Raw genomic sequence first — 23,625 nt, 5'->3', positions numbered from 1 at the left:
GCAGTCTACAGGTTGCTATATTCAAGAAACAAGGAAATGCTAAGAAGAAAGAGATCAGAGAGATTAGAAGACCGACCTCTGGTGAGCATTAATACTGTGTAATAACCATGGCGACCTTGTGTGTTTGTGCAATCTTGTTAATTGATAAAGACAGCTGCTGTCTGTGCCACTTTCAAGCCTGTGCATCAATAAATCAAAGACGGAGGGCTTTTTAAGATATCAAAGAACTACAAGAATAAGTGTTTAAAATTATATCAGACAGGACGTTTTATATGACAAACTCAAATGCACATCAGGTGCTTTAGAAGAATAAGAAACTAAAGAGTATAACAGTTGTCTTTTAAAATATGATCATTTAAAAAAAGTTTTTTTTTTAAATAAGTCTCTTATGATCACCAAGGCTGCATTTATTTGATACATAAATTTGTTTATAAATATTAATATGAAATATTAAAATAACTTTTCTATTTGAATATATATTCAAATGTATTTTATTCCAATGACAGCAAAGTGAGCATAATAGACTCCTTTCAAAAACATAAAAATAAATAAATAAATTACAATTATTCTAAACTTTTGAATGGTAGCACTCATATTTCATTCAAAACTGAAAAGTGCCTATTTAAAAAAAAAAGTGCAAATAAGAAATAGATAATTTTATCTAATATAATGCTCCATTAAACACTTTGGGTACACAGAGCACTACAGGGGAGCAGATGGGAATGACCCAGAGAGGGCAGGGGTGAAATCATGTAAAGAACCAGAGTGCTAAAGGACAGCTTGTGTCAGTTAGACACAAGGCATAGACAACAGAAACCTGTGAGAAGCCATGTGCACATACTTGGCCTCATCCACCACCTCCACTTCTGCCTGCGCTGTGATTGGTGCATTCGAGTGGGCCGCCAGCGGGTCGTCTGCATTCAGTTCACCATTAGTTGAGCTCACCACCTGTGGCAGAAAAGAATGAATTAAATTAAATTAAATTATTGGGTGGCCTCAGTGCAAGAATGTTATTTTAATTATACAGTTCTGTCAGTCGCTCTACAGATGCTCTTTACAGATTTTTAATGTGTTTATCTGTGCAAGTAACTACTGGAAGGCAGTAACTGAGGAAAATCATTTATTACCATACTTGTTTATGAAAGGTCAAAATATTCCTTGTTAAATACAACCTTAACTTTATTACCAACTGAAAATGATTTTAATTTCAAGTTTATGAAAAGATCATTGATTTTCACAGAACACATCTTAAATCTATAGGGCTACTTATAGTATTGCTGTGTGTTTTTTCAAATTTCGTTTAACCTGGAATATTTAAAAATACTTTAAAAAAAATACTTGGCTGTCACCAGTCAATCCAAAAAAATAAATAAAAGTAGCAGCCATATTGATATTCTTGCTATTATTTAAAATGCCAATGTTCTATTATTTTAGTTGTCCGAGTCTCACCAGATCCACTAATGGACAGAATTGAGAGGAAAAAGAAAAAGAAAAAGAATACTGCTCGTCTACACCATATCTTAAAATATCTTATATGCACACACTAAAACATTCATTACAATCAAAGTGAAAACTAAAAAAAGAAAATACAGAAAAAAAAGATACAAAAATAAAACCTAAGTCAAAATATTAACAAAAACTATTATTGATTGTAAAATAACACTTTCGTAGAGTAGCCCCAAAAAGTATTTTCACTCTTAAGTCACACTTAATGTAATACCATTTGGTTTATTATTTTGTCATCTAATATCTTTTTACACATTATAGAACTTCCCTCAGTTCAATAAAGAAGCCTTCTAAATGAGCTCTAGGACTGTCAACAGCTTTTCTCAGTCGCTTCTGAGGCACCTACTGGATAAAAGTGAAGCAAGCAGCGCAAGGTGGTGAATCGGCATGTTTGTCGCCGTCTCAATCAAATACATGCATTGAATTGTGCTTTGTGTACTATAGAGTGTGAAAGCTGGCGATACTAGGTCCTAATGTCAACTGTACCAAATTGTAACACAATGGGTTACAAATAAGCTCAGCCTCTGCGTGACATACTGTATGCTGCGTTTCATTCAATTCAGAAAGTTGGAATTTACACCCTCACACTCAGAAAAGTGATAGAATATGAATGTCACATTTCCAACCTCCTACTTGGAAAATTCCAATAGAATGCCACTTGACGATGCTCTTCCAACTTAGACAATGGAATGCTATATGGTTAGAATTGAGAAATATTAAGGTTGGAACATCCCGCATTCAAAAACTTTCACACTTTGAATGAAACACAGCATTTCTACATTTTTGTAATAAAGAATAACAAGAATTGCCAAACAGGGGAACCCATAGAGGAAGTGTTCTAGAGCAGGTGGGGCGTGCTGCTGCAGATGGCCGTAGACATGAGCGCACACAGGAGGAGGAGTCGAGCGAGGGGTGAAGCAGTACCTGCACTGAGCCTCCGTGCCTGTCCGCTGCCAGGTGCGAGGTCAGGTAGGAGGAGTTTGTCTGGCGGTTGGGCTGCACCTCCCAAGCTCCTCTGCGGTCGGAGATGGCCGTCTGCGCGGATGGAGGAGGTGCGGGAGGAGGCGCAGGAGGGGGAGGTGTGGTGAGTGAGCGAGAGCGGGCGAAGTGAGGCCAGGTGGCATGCAGCACAATGCAGGAATGGAAATCAACAAGAAACAAAAAGAGCCAGTCAAAGCCAGGAAACGGCATTAGTGACTGTGGACCAGTCGTCCAATCAAACCAAGAAGCAAACACCACAAAATAAACACAAGGAGACATTAAAACTGAAAACTGAAGAAAGTGAAGAGAAACTTTCTGAAAGCTGTTGAATGCCAAGTGGACACTACATGTAGCAAATCAGGCATCCAACACTGAGTTCTGACTGGAATATCTGACAGCATAATTTCAATAATTAAAGGGATAGTTCACCCAACATTGAAAATTACCCCATGATTTACTCACCGTCAAGCCATACTAGGTGTATGTGACTTTCAACTTTCAGATGAATACAATCGGAGTTACATTAAAAAGTGTCCAAAAAAAGTGCATCCATCCATCATAAAATGTACATATGTCATGGCTCTGGGGGTCATGGCTTGGGGGGGCTGATGCGATGCGTTTGTGTAAGAAAAATATCCATATAGAAAATGCTAGAAACCCTAATCTCTGGCTTCTGCTAACTGTCATACACATGTTCTCTCTGTTCCAGCAGATGACGTAGGACGTAGGTGTAGCATAGGCTCTGGTGAGAAGTGCCAAATGCAGAAGCACAGGGGAGAGAGCAAAACAAAACACTGGTCACAGATTAGAAGTACAAAATGAGGATTTGTAAAGAAAAATGTTGGGAGGATTTCAATATAGGCCAAGGGGAGACTGGTTTTCCTTTGCTTGGTTCTCATGAGACTAGCATATTCTCACCAGGGCTTACACTACATCCTATGTCTTCCGTTAGAACACAACTCTCTCGTGTACACGCGTACAAGTTAGCAGAAGCTAGAGATTACATAAAGTTTTTATTTTTCTTACACAAAACACATTGATTCAATTCAGAAGGCCTTTATTAACCCTCCGGAGCCATGTGAAGTACTTTTTATGATGGATGGGTGCACTTATTTGGGCTTCAAAATCTTAACCACCATTCAATGCCATTATAAAGCTTGGACGAGCCAGGACATTTTTTTAAATTATAATTCCGACAGTATTCATCTGAAAGAATAAAGTCATATACACCTAGGATGGCTTGATGGCGAGTAAATCATGGTGCAATTTTCATTTTGGTGAACTGTCCCTTTAAGAGAACTAAAAAAAAAGCTATCTACAGCTACATTTTGCATTAAATTCAACCTGATGGCTCATATGTTATTTATAAGTGAACGAGATGGCATTAACAGAAAGCTCAACACATTTAGAGTCAGACAAGAAACAAGGACAAACATACAAAAAAAAAAATCCAAATTCAATTTCTGAAACTGCAGTGTGCAGTATACAGCTTCAGGACAATCCCCTGGTGAATCACTAGTGTGAATGTGAAAGTGTTTTGTGGTGGACACGATAGTTTGGTAGTGTGAAAAATATAGCGGAAAATATCAAAATTCACTTGATTACTTTTGCATTTAGTGTCAGGATTGAAGTAACTTAAAAGTTGTGTTTATTGATTATTCAGTTTAAGCAGAGATATTTTTTTAGAAGTTAGAGTCCTAATCTATTGCGTCCTAAATGATGATGGATATTAGGAAACAAATATTTACATAAAAAACAATCTATATATATTGTGAACAGTTCTATGTACATCTGGAACACTGGTTCTAGACACATGACCAAAAACATAAGGTACAATGGGGTTAAAGGCACATTTTCAGGAAAATGCATGTTCACTACTCACAGTGTATGACCTTCAGACAAAATACACACTATATTGACAAAAGTATTAGGACACCTGACCATTACATCAACAGGGACCTTCATGACATAGAATTCTAAATACATAGACATCACTATGGAATTGGGTCCCCTTTGTAATAACAGCTTCCACTCTTCTGGAAAGCCTTTTCACAACATTTTGGAGTATTTCAGTGGGAATTTTTGCCCATTCATCCAGTAGAGTATTTGTGAGGTCAGGCACTAATGTTGGATGAGTAAGTCTGGCTCGCAATCTCTGTTCCACTTCATCCCAAAGATGTTCGATGGGGTTAAGGTGAGGGCACTCTGTGTGAGCCAGTCAGATTATTCCACGTCTTTATGGACTTTGCGTTGTGCACTGGGGCACAGTCATGCTAAAATAGAAAAGCATTGTCCAAAATGTCTTGGTATACTGAAGCGTAAAGTTCTCCCTTCGCTAAATGTAAAAGTCCCAGCGCGACCCCTGAAAATCAGCCCCATACGCCAATTCAGTCTCCACCAAACTGTACAGTTGGCATAATGCAGTCTGGCAGGTTACGTTCTCCTGGCATAAAAGCGCCAAACACAGATTTGGCCATCAGACTTCCAAACAGAGAAATGCGATTAATCACTCCAAAGAACATGTTTCCACTGCTCCAGAATCTAGTTGCAACATGGTTTACACCACTCCATCTTAAGCTTGGCATAGCACTTGGTGATGTGAGGTTTGCAAGCAGCTGGTCAGTCACAGAACCCATGGGCTGCTTGAACCATTCCATGAAGCTCCTGAACAGTTTTTCTGTTTATATTAATGCCAGTGGAGGTTTGAACTCTTCTGACATAGAATCAGCAGAGCATTGGTGACGTTTATGCACAATGCACCTCAGCACTCTGTAACCACACTTACAGAAAGAAATTCATACAGGTTTGGAACCTCATCAGGGTGAGTAAATTATGAGTGAACTATGCCTTCAAAAAAAACATACCTTTTCATATAGTTAAGTTACTGAAAAACCTTAGAATTAATTATCTTGGACAAAATTGAAAATCATTAACATGAGCTTTGTCTTAAAACATACTTGGCAATTTTATTTTATAAACCTGTAACACATTAGATCAAATTAGCACCGGATCAAATTCGGGTTGGCGTCCGTGATCACATCAAGGATCAGCCAAATTTCCACATGCATATTTGGCATTAAATGAGAATAAAATGAAATGTGGCTTTTACCCCAGTGCACCTTTAGACCTGTCGTACCCCATCTCTTATCAGCAAGTCTATAGAAAAGTACTGTCTAAATCTGAAGACTTTTGTAGTGAATATTTGTGCTCCTTTGAATAGGTGTTGATGTGTCCCAATTAATGTTGCGATGCCCTCTAAACAGACTCACTAAACACCAGAACCTCCACTGATTTGATGATGAGGCAGTTTACAGGGCCCTTGTGTCTTTCAGCCAAGGACTTCTAAATATATCTGCACTCCTCACAAGAATCATAAGAATACAGATCTACACGTCAATTCAAATCACTGGAAACACCTTAGAGATATGATGTCAAGATGTCTTAAAAGAACAGATTAGGCAAAAATTAAGGTAGTCATCACTTCATTATCTCACCGTCTTTGCAAAAGCACCTTTATTCATGTAACAAAAAGGAAAATGTTTTTTGTTGACTTAAATCTTTTAACCTTGAACTATAAGCACTGAAAATCTTTTATGAACCAAAATTAAACTTCAGCAGATGAGTTTGATACAGGGCAAGTTTGTGATATGTGCAAAGCGGATTTGCTCTTGCAAACGTAAGAGAAAGCCAGAAAAAGCACAAACTGGCAAATGAATCAATATAAAAATAGTCTCCAGTGACACATATACTTGGAAATATATAGTTTTAGGAACTTCTATTCCCAGCATGCACTCTGAGCCATGATGTGCTAAAGCAGTGCATGCTGTAGCAGCCAGTTGCTGAGTGGGCGAGTCTAATGATTTTGTTTAAAGCTTCATGTAGTGCTGCAGAAACCCTCTAAAATCAACTCCACCTCCACCAGCCATGTTCAGAATTTTTCAGCAGATGTCATGAAAACATGTCTAGGCCATTATTTCACTCTCAAAATTAAATCAAAACTAAAAATCTAAAAATCCTTATATTGTGACCTAGCAAGGACCTTTACCAGGAAAAAAAAAAAAAGCATGCAGGCATGTATAAATAAATAAACTAATAAACAGTGATTCTCATTACAGTCCTAAACTTTGCATGACAATAAAAAGAAAAAACTATTATTTAAATCACATACATAACGCAACCATTTAAATTATAATAGTATTGTGAAATATTATTGCAATTAAAAATAATTGTTATCTAATTCAATATATTTTAAAATGCAATTAATGCAGGTGGTGGCAAAGCTGATTTTTTATTTTTTTTGCAGACTTTATTCCAGTTTTCAGCCTCACGTGATTCTTCTGAAATATGCTGATATATTAGTTTAAAATATTTGTGCTGCTTAATATATTTTTTTAAAACCTGCTGATACTATTTGAAACAGCAATCTTTTGAAAACAATGCAAAAATGTAATTTCGTCATTTCTGAACAAGTTAATGTGACGTTGCTGAATAAAAGTATTAATTTCCTTAAAAAAAAAAAAAAACATCAACAATTCTACATCAACCTTAATATAATTTCTTATTTCTTTCTTGTGATCTTGAGGTGAAATATGACCCAGACTTGTTTTGTGAGATTCACCCATTTGGTTCAGGGGAAATATTATCCACCTTTAATAAATCGGTGTGTGGACAGAAACGTGAACATTTATTTAATAAAGACAAGGTTCATCAATCTTAAGCTTCCTTAATGAGCAGCGGAAGATTACCTGATTCCTTAAGGGCTGGTGCTGGGAGGGTCTGTCTCTGTGTGCGTGGCTCTCACGCGTGATGGCAGATGCCCCTGAGTCCACGTGGACCGACCCCACCGGTGTGGGCTGAGAAAGACAAACCAAAACACAGACAACATCAGTTCCAAGGTGAGCTAGCCTTGGAACATTATGCTGTCTTGCAGAGAGGAATAAACTGTGCCACTTTATTCTCTAGGCAGTAAAGACGACATGTTGACTCACAATCTGTCTGCCAACCCAGTCATACGAGTAATCAAAGGTATATCCTTTTCGTTCAAACAACTCCGTAAACAAGGTCCGCAAGTATTCGTAATCTGGCTTCTCAAAGAAATCCAACCGCCGGACGTAGCGTAGATAGGTGGCCATCTCCTCTGAAAACACAAATGAGGATAAAGTTACAATGACAATAATCATTAAATTAGAACAAAGGGAAGTCTGGTCTTAAAGTCAACATAAAACATTTCAACAACCCATTTCACTTCTGCAACATGATATGCTTTTGTCCACGTGGCAGCTGAAAAAGTTATTGCATTTGATAAAGGATTTCAAAGTAAGCTGATTACGTTGTTTAAACAGAAATTGACTAGTCTAATAAACCTAGAGAAGAACCCGAGTCTGTATACGCAACCTATTTATAATAGCCTACTTAATCTATGAATCAAATATTCAAATCCTATACTGAATGCCGTTGAAAAACAGGTTATATTGAGGGGTGCACAATTGTCTTTTTCATTCTGGTTGTCATGAGAGCACCTAGAGACTTAGTTTGTCGCTCACACTGCACATAGTGTGACCCATTAAATATAACTATAAAAAATATAATAATAATAATATTCATAATAGAACTTTGTTTTGTTTTTTAATAAAATAAACAAAACAAAAATGTTATTATACTATATTTTAAAATAAAAAGCAGTTTTGCATTTTGCTCTGAAACCGGTAACGCATAGCCAACATTTATGCAGTATAAAAGTTAATCGACCTAAAATGGTGTTGGTGCATAACAGCCATGTCTGTGCATATATGAGCGCATTCTTCCAACATCTGACCCTTCCATCTGAATGTTGTAGCAGAAATCAAGGCACGTTTTTAACGGGTAGGGGTGCTCCGATCAGGATTTTTGAGGCTGTATCTGCCGATACGATCACAGATACCGATCTTTTTAAAGCCGCCTTTTTATCATGTAGAATTATTTATTGTGATTATCAGATCAGACAAATTCAGAGCCTGAATTTCATTTTTGAAAATGAATTCCCCTCTTAGGTGACTCTTGTGAGAGGGGATTTTTTTAATTTGAGGGGTGAAGGGGGGCATTTTCCAAAAAATATATATTTATCTCACCTAAATTTTTGATTATGCACTGCATTTTTGTTTTGACAATCGTGCAATTGTTGCACAATAGCTTACACACAGCACAAGCCTGATTTCACGAGCTTTATGTGAGGCAGCCTTTTACACCGGGTTCACACACACTCTGTTTGCAGTGCGTTTGCAGTCCGTGTGCGGTATGTAAGCGGTGCAGAAGCCGCACAGACTGTGCTTTCACACGGCAGTCTGCAACTGATCCGTGGCTGTTTACCACGAACACAACATTTATACATTATTTTGATTTCAAATCCAAACATTGTTACTGAAAATGCTTTTTCAGTGTTGTGATTCTTTTTTTACACATTACAGTAGTACTACAGTAGTATTTCATAGACGAGATTAAATGCAATAAATAAGAAACACATTATTCAATGGTTTTTATTTTTGCATTTACTTCTAGATTTATATATTAAGTTGCTCAAGCAAGTGGCAAAACATTTAAACTACTTTTTGTACGTTATCACAAACATTAAAACTTACTATTGACAGAAAGTCAGCTCTACTGCCTTTTCTTTGGTATTTAAATCTTTTACAAGCAATCATGCGGTTCATAAAGTACTTTGTTTCCATACCTCCATGAGTGCCATCTATTATTGCCTGGTTTATCTAAAAGTGCTCTTTTCCATTAAACCTAGCCAAAAAGCCATAGCCTATATGTTGACTTTGAAACACAGTAGACCTTAATTATATGCATTTATGGTGTAATTACTACATTTTCTTGTCAATCCATGTTCATATTACCACAAACAATGTGCTGTTACTTTAATTCAGTGCTTGCAGTGCAGCAGAAATAGACTCGGTGTGAAACGATCTCTGCACTGCATACACACTGCAAACGGAGTAATGTGAACCTGGCATTATGTGTGTGTGCTGCGAGTGTGCATGAGCGCATGGTCTCCAGGAGAGTGCACGAGTGCTGAATAAACACTGGCAAGAATTCAAAAGAAATGCAATTTATAAACTTTAGTGACAATGCGACTGTGCAGCTCGCTTATAGTGCAGACGCGATGCGATTTGAAGCCATTTGCACATTTTGAGAAAGAAAGAGCATGAGTGGCGATTCACACAAGCTGTTTGTGAAATTATGTCTCACAGAAAGTTTTCAAATTACTTTATGTTATTTAATGAAGAAATATGAATTGTACCTCACCTTCAGATGGACAGAGACTGAGCCGGTGCTGTTAGAAATGTGGTATGACATGCAGGTGCGTCATCAGCTTGAAATCAGTTTATGAGACCAGCCTTTATAGAGACTGCCGATCAAGCATCCCAAAGCGATTATCGGCCGATAGCAATCGGTTGCCGATCAATCGGAGCACCCTTATTAACGGGTCAACGTTTTCTCAATCTTCCATCCAATTTTGGTAAGCCCATGCAAACTATAGCCTCAGATTTTTGTCCTTAGCTGACAGAACAGATGTACCTAATAAAGTGGCTGCTGAGCGTATTTAATAAAAACAACTGAATCAATAGGCAGCGACCAATAACTACAAACATTTAAGCCTATTATAAAGCCCACATACACCTGACATAAGTTTGGCACTAAACATTGTTTAAGGGTATTCTGTTTTAATGTTATTCCCCTTTAAACAAATATAAAATTTCATACCTAATTGTACCTCATAAGCTTATGCGAAAGCTTAACTGTTATATGCCAGTTTCACATAGACTGCAGCAAACTTTTCTGTTTTCTTCTAAATCAAATTACTGTCTCAACTTGCTCATTTTCTGAGTGGACATTTCTCTGAACCTGTCGCAAGTTACACTGAGAAGACAAACACACCAAGCTCTGATGCGATATGAAATGATTTTGTTTTCCACTCCAGATATATGCAATGTTATTTTTAAAAAGTATCATTAACATGACAGTAATTTGAAGCAGCAGCAGTATCGTTTAGTCGACTAGTCTTGCATAACCCGATTACAAAGAAATATTATATTTCCTTTGGAATAATGTGCACTTCTGAACCGTGCACAAAACCAGGAATGTGTATTAAGAAAATAAACAGGGTCAGATATTAATTTATGTTGGCTTTAAGATTAGCTGATACAAATGCAGCGCATGATGGGGGTCTCACCAGGAAAGTTCTCACAGAGAACCTCAATGGGAGTGTTTCGCTTTGTGTCCCCAATCTTCTGGTAGCGTTCCTTCAGTGTGTCAGCCTGCAAAGCACAAAATAACAATGTCTGATTTTCAAGAACTAAATTAATAACAGTTTTAATGGCTTTAGCATGCTAGTTCAACATACCTTTAGTCCCTGCCAAGGGAGACTTCCCCGGAGGAAATACATGAACATGTGACCCAAGGCCTCAAGGTCATCCCTCCGACTTTGCTCTGCAAAAAAAAAAGAGAAAAAGTAAATAAAATAGTAACATCATGTACACAATAACGAAGTTGGCTGGACAGTAGAGATGGGATCATATGGAATTTAACAAATCTGGTTTCAATTTGATTTACTTAACTATTAATATACTGATCACTGATGGCCTCAAACTCAATTCCTGGAGGGCCACAGCTCTGCAGAGTTTAGCTCCAACCAGCTCCAAATCACACCTGCTTGGAAGTTTCTAACAATCCTGAAGACCTTGATTAGTTGGATCAGGTGTGTTTGATTAGGGTTGGAGCCAAACTGTGCAGAGCTGTGGCCTTCCAGGAATTGAGTTTGAGACCAATGGTCTAGAATGACATGAGGGTGAGTAAATGATTAGTTTTCATTTTAGGGTAAAGCATCCCTTTAAAAGATGAGGATACACAGGGCAACTATTTGAGCAAAGTTTCTGGACAATGTCGCTTTCAATGGGCAATCAGGTGAGAGACAGGGCCCGCGACAAATCTAAAGTATCCAGATAGAAATTTGTTTTTCCAGAAAAATAAGCGACTCATCTTCAGAATTTTTAAATTATTCAGTAAAAAGGACAGCACTGTCTAGGTTGTCTGTTTTTATTTCTTTTCACAGTATCATCTTGGGCCACCCATTTTTCGAGATGGTCCTCACTGCAGAACACAAGATCCAGGGGGCGAGGTTGGATCTAGATCCAACTCCTCCCACCTTACATATACCTAAACTTACCCATCTCCACACCTAAACCTACCATCTCCACCCACTAGATGTGGATCCAACCCCGCCCCCTGGATCTTTGTTCTGCAGTGAGGGGCTACTGCATTTTTCCTCTGGCATCACATTCAGTTAAGACGACACAATCATGACTGAGGTGCTATAGATTCAATGCAACATTAAAGGAACCAAACATGAACATCATGTTCTTTAAGAGAACTGGTTCATGATTCCCAACCCTATTAAACAGCCAATCAAGAAGCCACATAAAGCGTGGGGATAGTGACATGCTAAATTTAATGTTAAGTCCATTTTAGGCTCAGACTAGGGAGGTATCTAACACTTACCTTTCCCTAAGTGTGTATTAATAGACATGTATCGAGCTGTGCCGGTAAGGCTCTTGTGCTCCCGGTAAGGAATGTGTTTTTTGGTTTCTGGGTCAATGTATTCTTTCGCAAGGCCAAAGTCTATGATGTGAATGATGTGCTCCTTCTTGTTTCCTTGTCGACCGATGAGGAAGTTCTCTGGCTTCACGTCTCTATAGATGAGGTTTTTAGAATGAACATACTCCATGCGGGATATCTGGGGAAATTGAACACATGGACTCGCATTACACGTTTACACTGCAAAGCATCAGTCCAACGATATGCACGCACTTCTCACCCAGGTGCCACACTGCTTTTAAACTACAGCAGCTTCTCAGAGGGCCTGTGCACTCACCAGCTGAATGGCGATCATCAGGACGGTCTTGAGGGAGAATGTTCGGTCACACAGGTCAAAGAGATCCTCAAGACTGGGGCCGAGCAGCTCCAGAACCATGGCATTGTATTTCCCACAGGGCCCAAAATAGTAGACCTGAGGCAGACCCTCTACTTTAAAAGAAAAACACAAGAAAAATACAGAAACATTAACTACAATAGTCATAACATTCTCTTGTTAATGGTTAAGTGTGTATTTTAAATGAAATTATGACTATAAAATGATGGCCTCGTCTGATTGTGGATTAAAGCAACTTATTCCTCCAACCACCAGATGGCAGCACTGTGAGAACTAAAATGAAGCTGGCTTTGCCACAATTCACTTTGAATGCTTGCAATCACACATGAATTATGCCAAGAAACCAGCATTACCAAAACTGCAGTGTCAGATTTGGTGAGTAAGGTGTCTGATTCCCAAGTTTGGCATTTAGAGTTAGAGGGATGATGTATTTTTGTACACCAAAACCTAAAAGTTAGCATAGGGTTTTTGGTTAAATGACTAAAATACGGTCTGTGGTTCACACACGCTAAAGAATTTCATGTTTTATTCTACAACATAAAATACAACACATAAATATGATGATCAAATCAACCTGTTATTTATTTATTTATTTTACTTTCAAAAAAGGCGGTTGCAAACAAGTGTCTAAATAGGACTGCAGAGTTTGCTGGGAATATAGACCTCTGTCAGGGTAGCGCCATGTTTAATATGTGGCTGTGAAGGTGTTCAGCTGACCAAACATCTTTCCAAAAATAAATAAATAAAATAAAAATTCTCAGTACACAAAAGAGCTTTTAAATTTGTGAGATGACAAAAAATATATGATCTAGGACTATCATACAGTGTGTGTCATTGTGAAGACTGTAAAGGTCATTGCACACCGAGTCTGCAATTTTCACGTGCGTTTTTTCGTATTCGTCATCCTTTCCAAACAAAATGCATGCTACAGATGCGAAAACACAGAAAATCAAACCTGATCCGAATTTTTTAAATGACGGACGAAGGTTTTGGAGGCAGTGTGTAAACGTGATTGACACAACGTGAGGTCGTATTTATTTTTTAACGTGCGAACATTTCGGACTCAGTGTGCAATGACCTTAACTCTATCCATCACAGCCTCATTTTCATGTGTTAAATTCAATATAGCATCTAACCTGACTAAGTGTCATCACTTGAACAGGAAAACTCATCTTCTCACTAGTCTGCTTTCACAGCCTCTTAATGTGCCTATAAATCATGCTCTTGCAAACTATTCTAAATCAAACTTTCAGGGAAAATGTTTTTAAAATAAAGACTTAAGAGTTCCCAGAAGCTTAATATAGTAGTCATGTGACCGTGGTGTAGTTCATCAGGCTTCAAAATTCATAAGTTGTTTTTCATTTGTAAAGATGATCATGATGAACAAAACTGCATGAATGAAACTTTTGCTGGTCTGCAATAATCCAATAACCCATGGAAAAATGGGTTATGGGTTTTTGTAGAAGGAACCAGAATAATGCTAACTTCCAGGTTGGCCTACAAAAAAACAAAAACATCTGCAGACTCTTTATTTAACAGCTAAAGCATATACATGTGTCTCTAAACTGTATGCATCTTGTGAGGGTGATGTGGGTAGTTTCAGGCAAAGCCTACACTGCTCATTGTGTGGTGTTGTAACACCCCTGAGAATAGAGCGCACTGTTGGCCTGCCGATGACTCATCTTGTGATCAGACTGCACATAACACATATTCAGTTGTTGGTTTCTATCTATCTCTACTGATTAACACTTTCACAAGCTTTCTAGATGCTTTGCTAGATGCTGCTGGAACATGTGAGTGGGAATTCAAAGAGTGGGAGGAAATTCATATAGTAATACATATAGACATGTAATCGCTCAAAAAGTGGCATATTTCATAGAAAAAGTTAATATAGTGAGCTTCAGGTCATCAGTCATAAAAAGCAATTTAAGAAAAGGTCATCATGACTAGGGCTGAAATGAATCCATATGCACAGATTTCCACAGAATGTGAATAGCTGTCATTCACAAAAATGTATTTCCCTTGCTCGTTTATTATATATTTTGGCTAATAATGCCAATAACAGTGATTTTAAGGCCGTTCTTTTTTTATTTTATACAAAGAGGTAAAAAGAAAAAATGACTCAAAGATTTCACAATCAGATAGATAGATAGATATCTTAATTTGTGTTCTGTAGATGAACAAAGGTCTTACTGGTTTGGAACGACATGAGGGTGAATAATCAATAACAATTACATTTTGGGGGTGAATATCCCTTTTAAATCTTGATTTTGGGGATTTTAATTGGGGGAAAATTTAATTTATTCGTTGCTTGTGGCAATTTAGAATTAATGGCAAGGTACCAAGGGCCTGGTATTATACCACAACACCACAATCCATGTATTTTAATGGAATGGTGTACTGTAGGTATTGCAGGAAAAAAAAAAAAAAAGATTGCATGGAAGCCTAGGTCAGACTAAACCAAGTGCAGTGTAGTTCTCTCAGTCAGTCCCACTCAGTGCTCCAACAAAACACCATCTGCCAGCAGCCTGTTTGAGAGCAGGGCCACCTACGCCCGCTCAAACACGGATGTCTGACTGGAGAGGAGAAACCATGTGACTCTACAGCCTCCAGTTCACATAGTATACACCAGCCTGCAGTGACGCAGCTCACTTCTGCCACACTGCACACTTAAACAAACCCCAGTTCAGCCGGAGAATCAAAGACAAAGACTGGGAGAGTCTGGATTTATCATGCCTGAGCTGGTTGATCAGTAGCCAAGCCATTCCCAGCCAAACTCAGAGATTCAAGTCCCAATGCCAAGTCTGCCCGGAGGTGTATCAGGGTTCAACACGATACCGCTACACATTAACCACAAACAAAAGAGAACTTTCTAGAGGAAGAGACGAGAGCGTGACCTTCGTTTGGCTGGGTTCTGCCAGAGTGATGGGAAATTATGGTGTGTACAAGAAGTTGTTAAATATTAATGGTTCATAAGGAAGTATTTTCTAAAGGAAGTCAGAGTAAGGGTCATCTTTATTAATGATAATGATAGTGGAATATAGTGTTGCACGATATACCAGTACTAAAAAGTATATATTTTCTAAAGGATGACAGAGTAAGCGTCATCTTTGTTAATGATAATGATAGTGGAATATAGTGTTGCATGATATACCGGTGCTAAAAATGTATCATGTTACCCTGATTTTAAAAATGGTTCGATTTCACATTTTACTAGTACCGGTACTTTAAGAATGCATTTTAATAAGAGCCGTATTTCCTGAGTAAAACACTGGGATGAATAGATTAAAAGTAGCCTAGGTCAGCACATTTAAATCGAAGTGCGATGGACAAGTGTCTGTGAACATTAAGCTGCAAAATACTATTTATATATGAATCCTGCATGTTCTGCGTGTCTCTGTATTAGTGACACAGATGCGCGGTTTTGTTTACTACACACATACTGAAGCGCGCGTTACGCTCGCGGTGTTTTCAGCCTCTGCCGCCTCAATATATTTCGTACATGAACACATAAAAATTATCTTTTGAACTGCTGTGGGAGTCACTTCATGAGCATTTTACTGTTTCTTTTGAGAAAACTATCGTCATATCATATACAAACAAACTTAAAGTTCTTCTTCGCAGCAACCCGTCAAAATAAAAGTTCAGTTTAACTTGACAGAAATATATTACTTATTGTAATGATAGTAACTACTACTACAACTCTATTAAAACTATTATTAAAACAATATTTAAGGAATATTTACCAGAAAACTGTAAATACACACAGTATTTCTGAAAAAAGAATCTAATTATCCTTTATAACTTAATTAGATATGCTTTTGATTATTAAAATGTAATGAAACGATTAAATACATGGAAAATACAGATTCACAGAAAAATAAAACTGAATTTGCGAAAAATAATAAAATGTATTTCATAGAGCCTTAAAAATGTAATTTTTATTAAACTTTTAATAAATTGCTGTTAAATTGTGCTAGTTTCATGATAAACTGAAACTGAAAACCAGTGATATACTTAATTGGCAATTAGCCACCTTCTAAATACTTCACATATTCACAGTCATAATGTGGCATTAGAGAAAAGCTAAATCATACGCATCTCTTTTGGTCAATAATTTTAGCCCTCCAAAACCCTTCTGGCTGAAAATTCTTTTCTTTTTCTGTTTTGGCTGAATAATTTCAGTAGCCATCTCTGCATGAGATGCATCTCAACAATTGTGACTAATCCTATCTGGATAAATCACATCACTGTACCATAGTAATGCCACTCTTAAAACTTCATTTTGCGTTTAAGTGGACTGAGCTCACTCATGATGCACAAAAATCGTTTAAGTTTACAAATCCCTTGGCATTACATGAGCCTCCATCTAGCCTGAAGAACAGAGAGAGATGGAGAGGAGACAAATAGGATGGACGTGGATTACATAAGCGCCATGGGTGGTGTTATGTCATTCACAAAGCTGCGCTTGAGGATGGAGAGACAGAGGAACTCTACCTCCCACCAGAACATCCTGCCCTCAACAGCACCACTCCTCCGCAACACACGCAACAGTCAGGACAGCGTGATTAACAAATTGCCCACTTTGCTGGAAGTGCTCATGCACAAACATTCACAGCAAGCACCACTGGAACAGCAGCAAAACAAGAGACGGGAGGACAAGGCACGACCGGTGATCAGGTTGGAGGGAAAAGTGCGGTCAGTCACGTTTGCAGACGGGGGCAATATGCGATTATGGGCAGTATCTGCTCGTTTTATCTGCCTGTGTGCGTGGGATACGCCTGGCCACAGCTCAGACTTCCTGTCAGCTCTCTTTGGCCAACCCTGATGTGCTGAGAAGACAGGGGGCGGTGTCAAAAACACAGTGGCGCCATCAGGATAAACGCAAACCATCCATTGCAAATCTAAATCAGAGTTACCACGAGCCTTTTGTCCAAAATGCACCTACAGCAAAGCAACATTGTGAGATAGCAATCTTTGCTGTGATATTTGTTCTTCCTGTCTGTCAGCCCAGTCGCTGTAATATGACCTGAACTGCTGTGATGTCCGTGCATGTGTACCCACATGAAAGATTTCCCCTCACTCTCTTTTGTACCTGAGCAGATCGGATTAAAAGGGATGATCTCTAGTGCAAACAGAAGAAATCATTACAGCTGAATCAGTTTGTGTAATCTGTTGACATCATACGCAGCAAATAAAAACCATTCAGAGAAGCTGTCCTGAAAGGGCTGCGCCAATCCAACTATAAAATATTCATTCAAAATTACAGCTGGGAAATATAGATAAAATCTCAATATTTCTTAGATATAGACTATTTTTATCATCTTGATATTTATGAAAAAAACAAGCCATTGTTGCAATTTATACAAAACATTTAAACCAAGCTGGATAACGCAGTACAAATGTAGAAAGGTAAAAAGCAAGTTTTTCCAAATTGAATATTTGTAATGGATTTGTATATCACTGTACAGGTAATATTTATTTCGAAAGCATTTTAAAAGCATGTATAAAAATGCCACATTGGGACTGAATAATTAACCAATAATAATTAACCAATAAGTTGCAAAGCCCTACAAAATTGACATTACTTAAAATATGTACAATTAACAGTATAGAAAATCAAAAAATTCAAGATGGTTACCTTTTTGGTAGAAATTCAACCATGTAATATTTTATTGCATATCAATGTAGTAAATTGAATTCTATAATGCAGGGACTTAAATACTTTCAAAAATGAAAATAACTTTTGATATGTACTGTATACAGTATGTACCCTTTTTTGGTGCACAAATGAATGAATCTGTTTGGATCAGTAGGGGGAAAAGCTTCTCATTAAACAGCACTTAAGTTAGAAAAGTTAATCTAAAAGCTAGAAATTATTCTTAAAAGGGCTCAAAAGAAAAAAAAAAAATATATATATATATATACAGGTCTACACCAAAAAAAAAAAAAAACTCAAACCACAGTTTATTTAAAATAAAAAATAAAATAAAAATCGGTATCCACAGATTTGGAAACCTCTGACACTCTGACCACGTCTCAGTTGCATTCTACATTAATGTGGCAAGTTTGAACCTTGCATGCCAATTGTAAACAGCATAGTCACACCGTGTTTACAGTGGACATAAAAATAATTTTGTTTCATTCAAATCAACTACACAACTCACAGTGATTTTATTATTTATTTCATTGTTGTTGTTTTTTTTTTTTTTTTTAAGTCACATATAGCAGATATAACAGTTCAGCATAATCACTACCAGCTAACACTGGTCACACAGTATATGTAGTTTGAATATTAATGCTTGTGTGTGTAATCATAACACGTTAATCAGAACAGATGGGATGGACTGTGATCTCTAGACCAGTGATGTCACTTCTCTCCTCATTGATAAGAGCTGCATGACCAGGCATGGGGTGCACTGATCACACCATCACTTTGGAGTGGTGCAGCAGAAGATGAGTAATCATCACTAACACCCTCGTCACCGCCTATGCTTCGAACTTACATTAGAGAATATTCCATTTACCTTTACGGGAAAGAAATGTTTTCTGAGAGCCCCAATAGACCACCGAATGGCTACATTTAATGTCTATTGTTCAGTCTGATGTTCTAGTACTGCTCCTTTAATATCACAGACATCCTGAAAGGTCATTTAATCTGGCAGAAGCAGGACTGCTCAGAATCCTGTGTGACGCGTCCTCCAAGCGGATAAGAATCAGCTGGAAGGGCCGTGACATCACTGCACGATATTGAGCGGAGCGCTGAAGCAGACCTCTTAGAAAATCATGTCTGGACATGTCTGTGTGCCGTCCTTCAGGAGAGCAGCCTCCATGCTCAGTCACAGACAGACTAGTGTTGCGATGTCCGACTCACTTCCGTTGGTGGTTCTTTTAGTACATTTCTATGAAATTTTTACACTGACTCAGAAGTCGTAATATTTTGTATAAGATTGCGGAATTGTAAGAAATTGTACAAAATTGTATGACCTAAACTTAAACAAAGGCCAATCACTTAAAACCTAAATCTAACAATGATCGTAATAATCCAAAATAAAAAGTGATACAGTACCGTACAATTTCGGCATCTTGCATAAATTATGAGTTGTCATGGCAGGGGTGTTATTTTAGTGTTATTAATATAACATTGTAGTATTTACTAATATTTGGAACTATTATGCCCCTTTTTACAAGATGTAATATAGTCTCAGGTGTCCCCAGAATTTGCCTGAAGTTCAGCTCAAAATACCCCGTAGATAATGTATTACATCATTTAAAAAAAAAAAAAAAAAAAACTATTTTGAGTGGAGGAAGAAACAGGCTGTTTTCATGCATATCTCTTTAAATGCAAATCAGCTGCTTTTTTTTTTTCCAGAATACAATATATTTTGTTTGCTTGTTTTAACCTTATTAGTTTTTGTTTTTATTTAGCATTAATATATATTTTTATTCAGTTTCAGCATTTTTATTTTTATATAAAAATTACGCGTTTTTTATATTTTTTTAGTATTTCATTTTTAATTTGAATTTAGTTGTTTTTTTATTTGTTTTTCATCATTTTATATTATTTTATAATACGCCATAGTGAATGGAAGAATTAGTTTCACGCCATAGTGAATCATGGCAGCAGGCTGAATAAGTTTGAACTAATTAAGGCTATTGCTATAAATAACAAACATGGAATTTGAGGACTACTATGGAATTTGTTCCTTCATATTGCTTCATTTACATATTCAATTGCAGGAACCCTCTCACATCCCACGGGGTTCTAGAGCTCTTACGAAAGTGTGCATTCTAATTGGGGGTGCTCTGATTGATTGGCTACCGATCGCTATTGGCTAGAGGTCGACCGATTCATAGGTTTTGCCGATTAAGCGGTACAGATAGTTGATTGACGCAACTATCGGTTATCGGCAAAAATCCATGCCGATATTTTTCCGGTTTGCAACTGTTGCTGGAGTGGCTGAGAGGGGTCCACTGGCATTATACAGTATGAGAGCTGCCTCTACAGGCGGAAATCACTGACAGCACGTGTTGTTTATTTTGACATGTGACACTGTTCACTGCACAGAGCGGGAAATTCCAGACTCGCATTTAAATACAGCCGACAGAAAATCCTGCTGCGGAACAGAGCACCATTCACATAGTTTTCTATTAAATTACATTATATTTGTCCCAATTCGTTGTGAATGTACATAATGACTATAGACTATAAATTATGTATTGTGCATTTTTCAGCAAAACGTTTGTCTTTCTGTGGCTCTAATAAATTGGCTTTCTGTGGCTCGTTCCGCTTGCTCTGTTTTTTTAAAGACCGAACTTCAAACTCATTTATGCCACATTGTTCATTCTTGAAGCAAACTTATGTCCGTTTGGTGATTAAATAAATTGTTTTAGACCGCCACTTGAATTGAACGCAAAGCGTCTGGTGGGTGTGTGTGTGTGTGTGTGTGTGATATCTCTGAGTTCTCCTAGACGCAGTGCTGCGCTTTTGCCCGGTGTGTGACTAACTTTTTTTTGATTAGATAATCAAGTGTTAAAAAATAGAAGCAAATAAAGTGTTAGTACACATACAATATCCATGTGTGTGTAATTTTAATGCCATGGCCTTGTGTAGATATTTAAAAATGGACATCTAAGCATGACTGTTGAAATTAAATTGTAATACTTAACAATAAGAGTCGATTCGTAGCATTAATGAAAACTGTAGAAGTATCGTTCCATGTTAGAGTTTGTTCATGTCAACATTCACTATTAGCTACTAATAGGCTACATTTTTAAATTTTAAAGTTTCTTCTTTTAACATTAGCAAACTATGAAATAACTTAAATGATCAACATAGTAAATAATATTAATACTTTTATTCATTTACAAACTATGGTTCTGTACTGTTAGTGCTTTTTAAAAAAAAAAAAAAAAAAATAGTAAAGCACTAGCTTTCTTTCAGTATCCATTTTGAAAACTATTGGTTGATTAATCTGTATCGGCCAGTGTGGTCCAACCTAGCTATCGGTATCGGTAAAATCCACTATCGGTCGACCTCTACTATTGGCCGATAATCGCTTTGGGATGTTTGATCGGCGGTCTCTATAAAGGCCGTTCTCAAGTTGATGACACTCCTGCCGTGAGAGGTTTGGCATGGCATGCAGCGGCACCGTCTTAGTCTCAGTCCGGCACAGGTAAAATAATTTTAATGCTGTACAATTCATAATTCTTCATTAAATAACTTATGAAGTAATTTGAAAACCTTATGTGAGACATAACTTCACAAATAGTGTGAGTGAATCACTGCGCGCTCGCTCTCTTTACCTCTCAAAATGCAAAAGTAAAAACCATTGAATGTGTTGCTTATATATATTGCGTTTAAACTCGCCTATGAAAGATTGTACTACTGTACTGTAAAAGAATCACAACGCTGAAAAAGCATTCTTAGTAAAATCAAAATAATGTATAAATGTTGTGTTTGTGGTAAACAGCCACGGATCAGTTGCAGACTCCCGTGTGAAAGCACAGTCTGTGCTGCTTCTGCACCGCTTACACACGGACTGCAAACAGAGTATGTGTGAACCCGGCGTAAAAGGCTGCCTCGCATACAGCTCACAAAATCAGGCTTGTGCTGCGTGTAAGCTATTGTGCAACAATTGCACAATTGTAAAATAAAAAAGGCACTGCATGATCAAACATTTAGGTGAGATAAATATATATTTTTGAAAAATGTCAAAAAAAAAAAAAAGGCCCCCCTTTCACCCTTCAAATTAAAAAATCCCCTCTTACAAGAGTTACCAAAGAGGGAAATTCCCCCCATTTTCAAAAATGAAAATCAGGCTCTGAATAAACATCTAAAAATCTTGATTCGAGCATGACTAAATTATTCTACATGATAAAAAGAAGGCTTTAAAAAGATCGGTATCGGTGATCGTATTGGCAGATACTGATTTGTGTGATCAGCAATCGGCCTCAAAAATCCTGATCAGAGCACCCCTAATTCTAATCTAATCAATCTAAAAAAAAAGTTAATGTGAATGTGAAATTTGTGAATATGTGAATTTATATACAAATTAAATAATTTCAATGCATGTTAGATTGCTTATTTTGCTCAAGTGCATGATCAATTGAAGTCCACATGCAAGAAACTAAGCTTCTAACCAGTAGATTCAAGCAAACAACATTGCTATGCTATTTGTGAATGTTTGTTTGGAGGTATGTTTTCACCAAATCGTTGAACCTTGCGTTTGTAGTTTCTTAAGGCCCCGATCAGACAGAACGTGTTTTTTGCAGTGAGAGGCGCCTTTTTGAATTGTTGCTACGTCATTCGTGGATTTTTTCCATTGACCAATCGAATGAACGGAGAATTCCGTTGTGGTGACGAAAGTTACTTAACAGCAAAAATCAAAGATTTTAGAGCACTCGCACTATAATCCTTTGATTAGACTGACCGGACAGCTGATTTGGTCATTGCCTAGCAACATAAAAAAAACTGCAGTGCGCTGCTCTTTTTTTAAAAGTCACCAGAAAAAAGGCAGTGCGGTGCGCCTCACGCTTTCAGACCTAAAATATGCATTTGGTCTGATCAGGGCCTAACACTGCTTTTGGAAAACACTCTAGAACAATTCAATAAACAAGCTGCTAATTCGGGAACTCAAAAGTACATTTGGTTCTAGAATCAGACATCACTAAAACAATCTCCAGAACACTGTCTGCAGGAAACATAACCAGTGGAAACACCGCGTTTTACAAAAGTAAAGGTTTCAAGAATTATGACTGATAAAGAGTGAACAGCATTTCAATTATTTGGTACAATGCGCTCCTGGATGACAACCTAAGGTCACAAACGGACATACCTGAGCTTAAGCTCAAAGGAAGATCGGAATCTCTAGGGAAGATATCAAGCCAACTGACAAAGCCTGTTATGTAAATAGATTTCATTATTGCATATACAGGGCTTTGTTTGTGCATTATGGGTTCTACTGGATTCCTAACAACAGAAAAACCACTACAGCCAAGAACAAATAGAGATTGAATCAATCCGCTTTAAATAACGCACTAATATTGTCTCGTCATAACGCCATCATGAACCAAGCATTATAAACCATCCAAACAAGCTGTGCAGAAAGAGGAAGGTGAGAATCACAAAGACGAGGCAGAGACTCTCCAGCCTTCATCACCCCATCCCC

At 37.5% G+C, this 23,625-nt stretch overlaps 1 protein-coding gene across 5 annotated transcripts in view; it reads right to left on the bottom strand.

Moving 5' to 3' along the window:
* The window catches only part of csnk1g1 (casein kinase 1, gamma 1), a 55,080-nt gene that overhangs the window by 7,054 nt on the left and 24,401 nt on the right, over nucleotides 1–23,625 (bottom strand). For 3 of the 5 annotated variants that reach the window (XM_058781453.1, XM_058781452.1, XM_058781454.1), the window contains 8 exons: nucleotides 12,398–12,549; nucleotides 12,025–12,259; nucleotides 10,871–10,956; nucleotides 10,700–10,784; nucleotides 7,476–7,624; nucleotides 7,233–7,340; nucleotides 2,431–2,541; nucleotides 842–948 (listed from right to left, as the gene is read on the bottom strand). In XM_058781453.1, the coding sequence (XP_058637436.1) occupies nucleotides 842–948; nucleotides 2,431–2,541; nucleotides 7,233–7,340; nucleotides 7,476–7,624; nucleotides 10,700–10,784; nucleotides 10,871–10,956; nucleotides 12,025–12,259; nucleotides 12,398–12,549 (1,033 nt within the window). The remainder of the gene's footprint in view (nucleotides 1–841; nucleotides 949–2,430; nucleotides 2,542–7,232; nucleotides 7,341–7,475; nucleotides 7,625–10,699; nucleotides 10,785–10,870; nucleotides 10,957–12,024; nucleotides 12,260–12,397; nucleotides 12,550–23,625) is intronic. The other 2 variants (XM_058781455.1, XM_058781456.1) reach the window with 1 other exon arrangement.

This window comes from Onychostoma macrolepis, chromosome 07 (assembly GCF_012432095.1).
Source record: "Onychostoma macrolepis isolate SWU-2019 chromosome 07, ASM1243209v1, whole genome shotgun sequence".
Lineage (NCBI taxonomy): Eukaryota > Metazoa > Chordata > Actinopteri > Cypriniformes > Cyprinidae > Onychostoma > Onychostoma macrolepis.
This window is presented reverse-complemented; position numbering and strand designations above follow the sequence as displayed.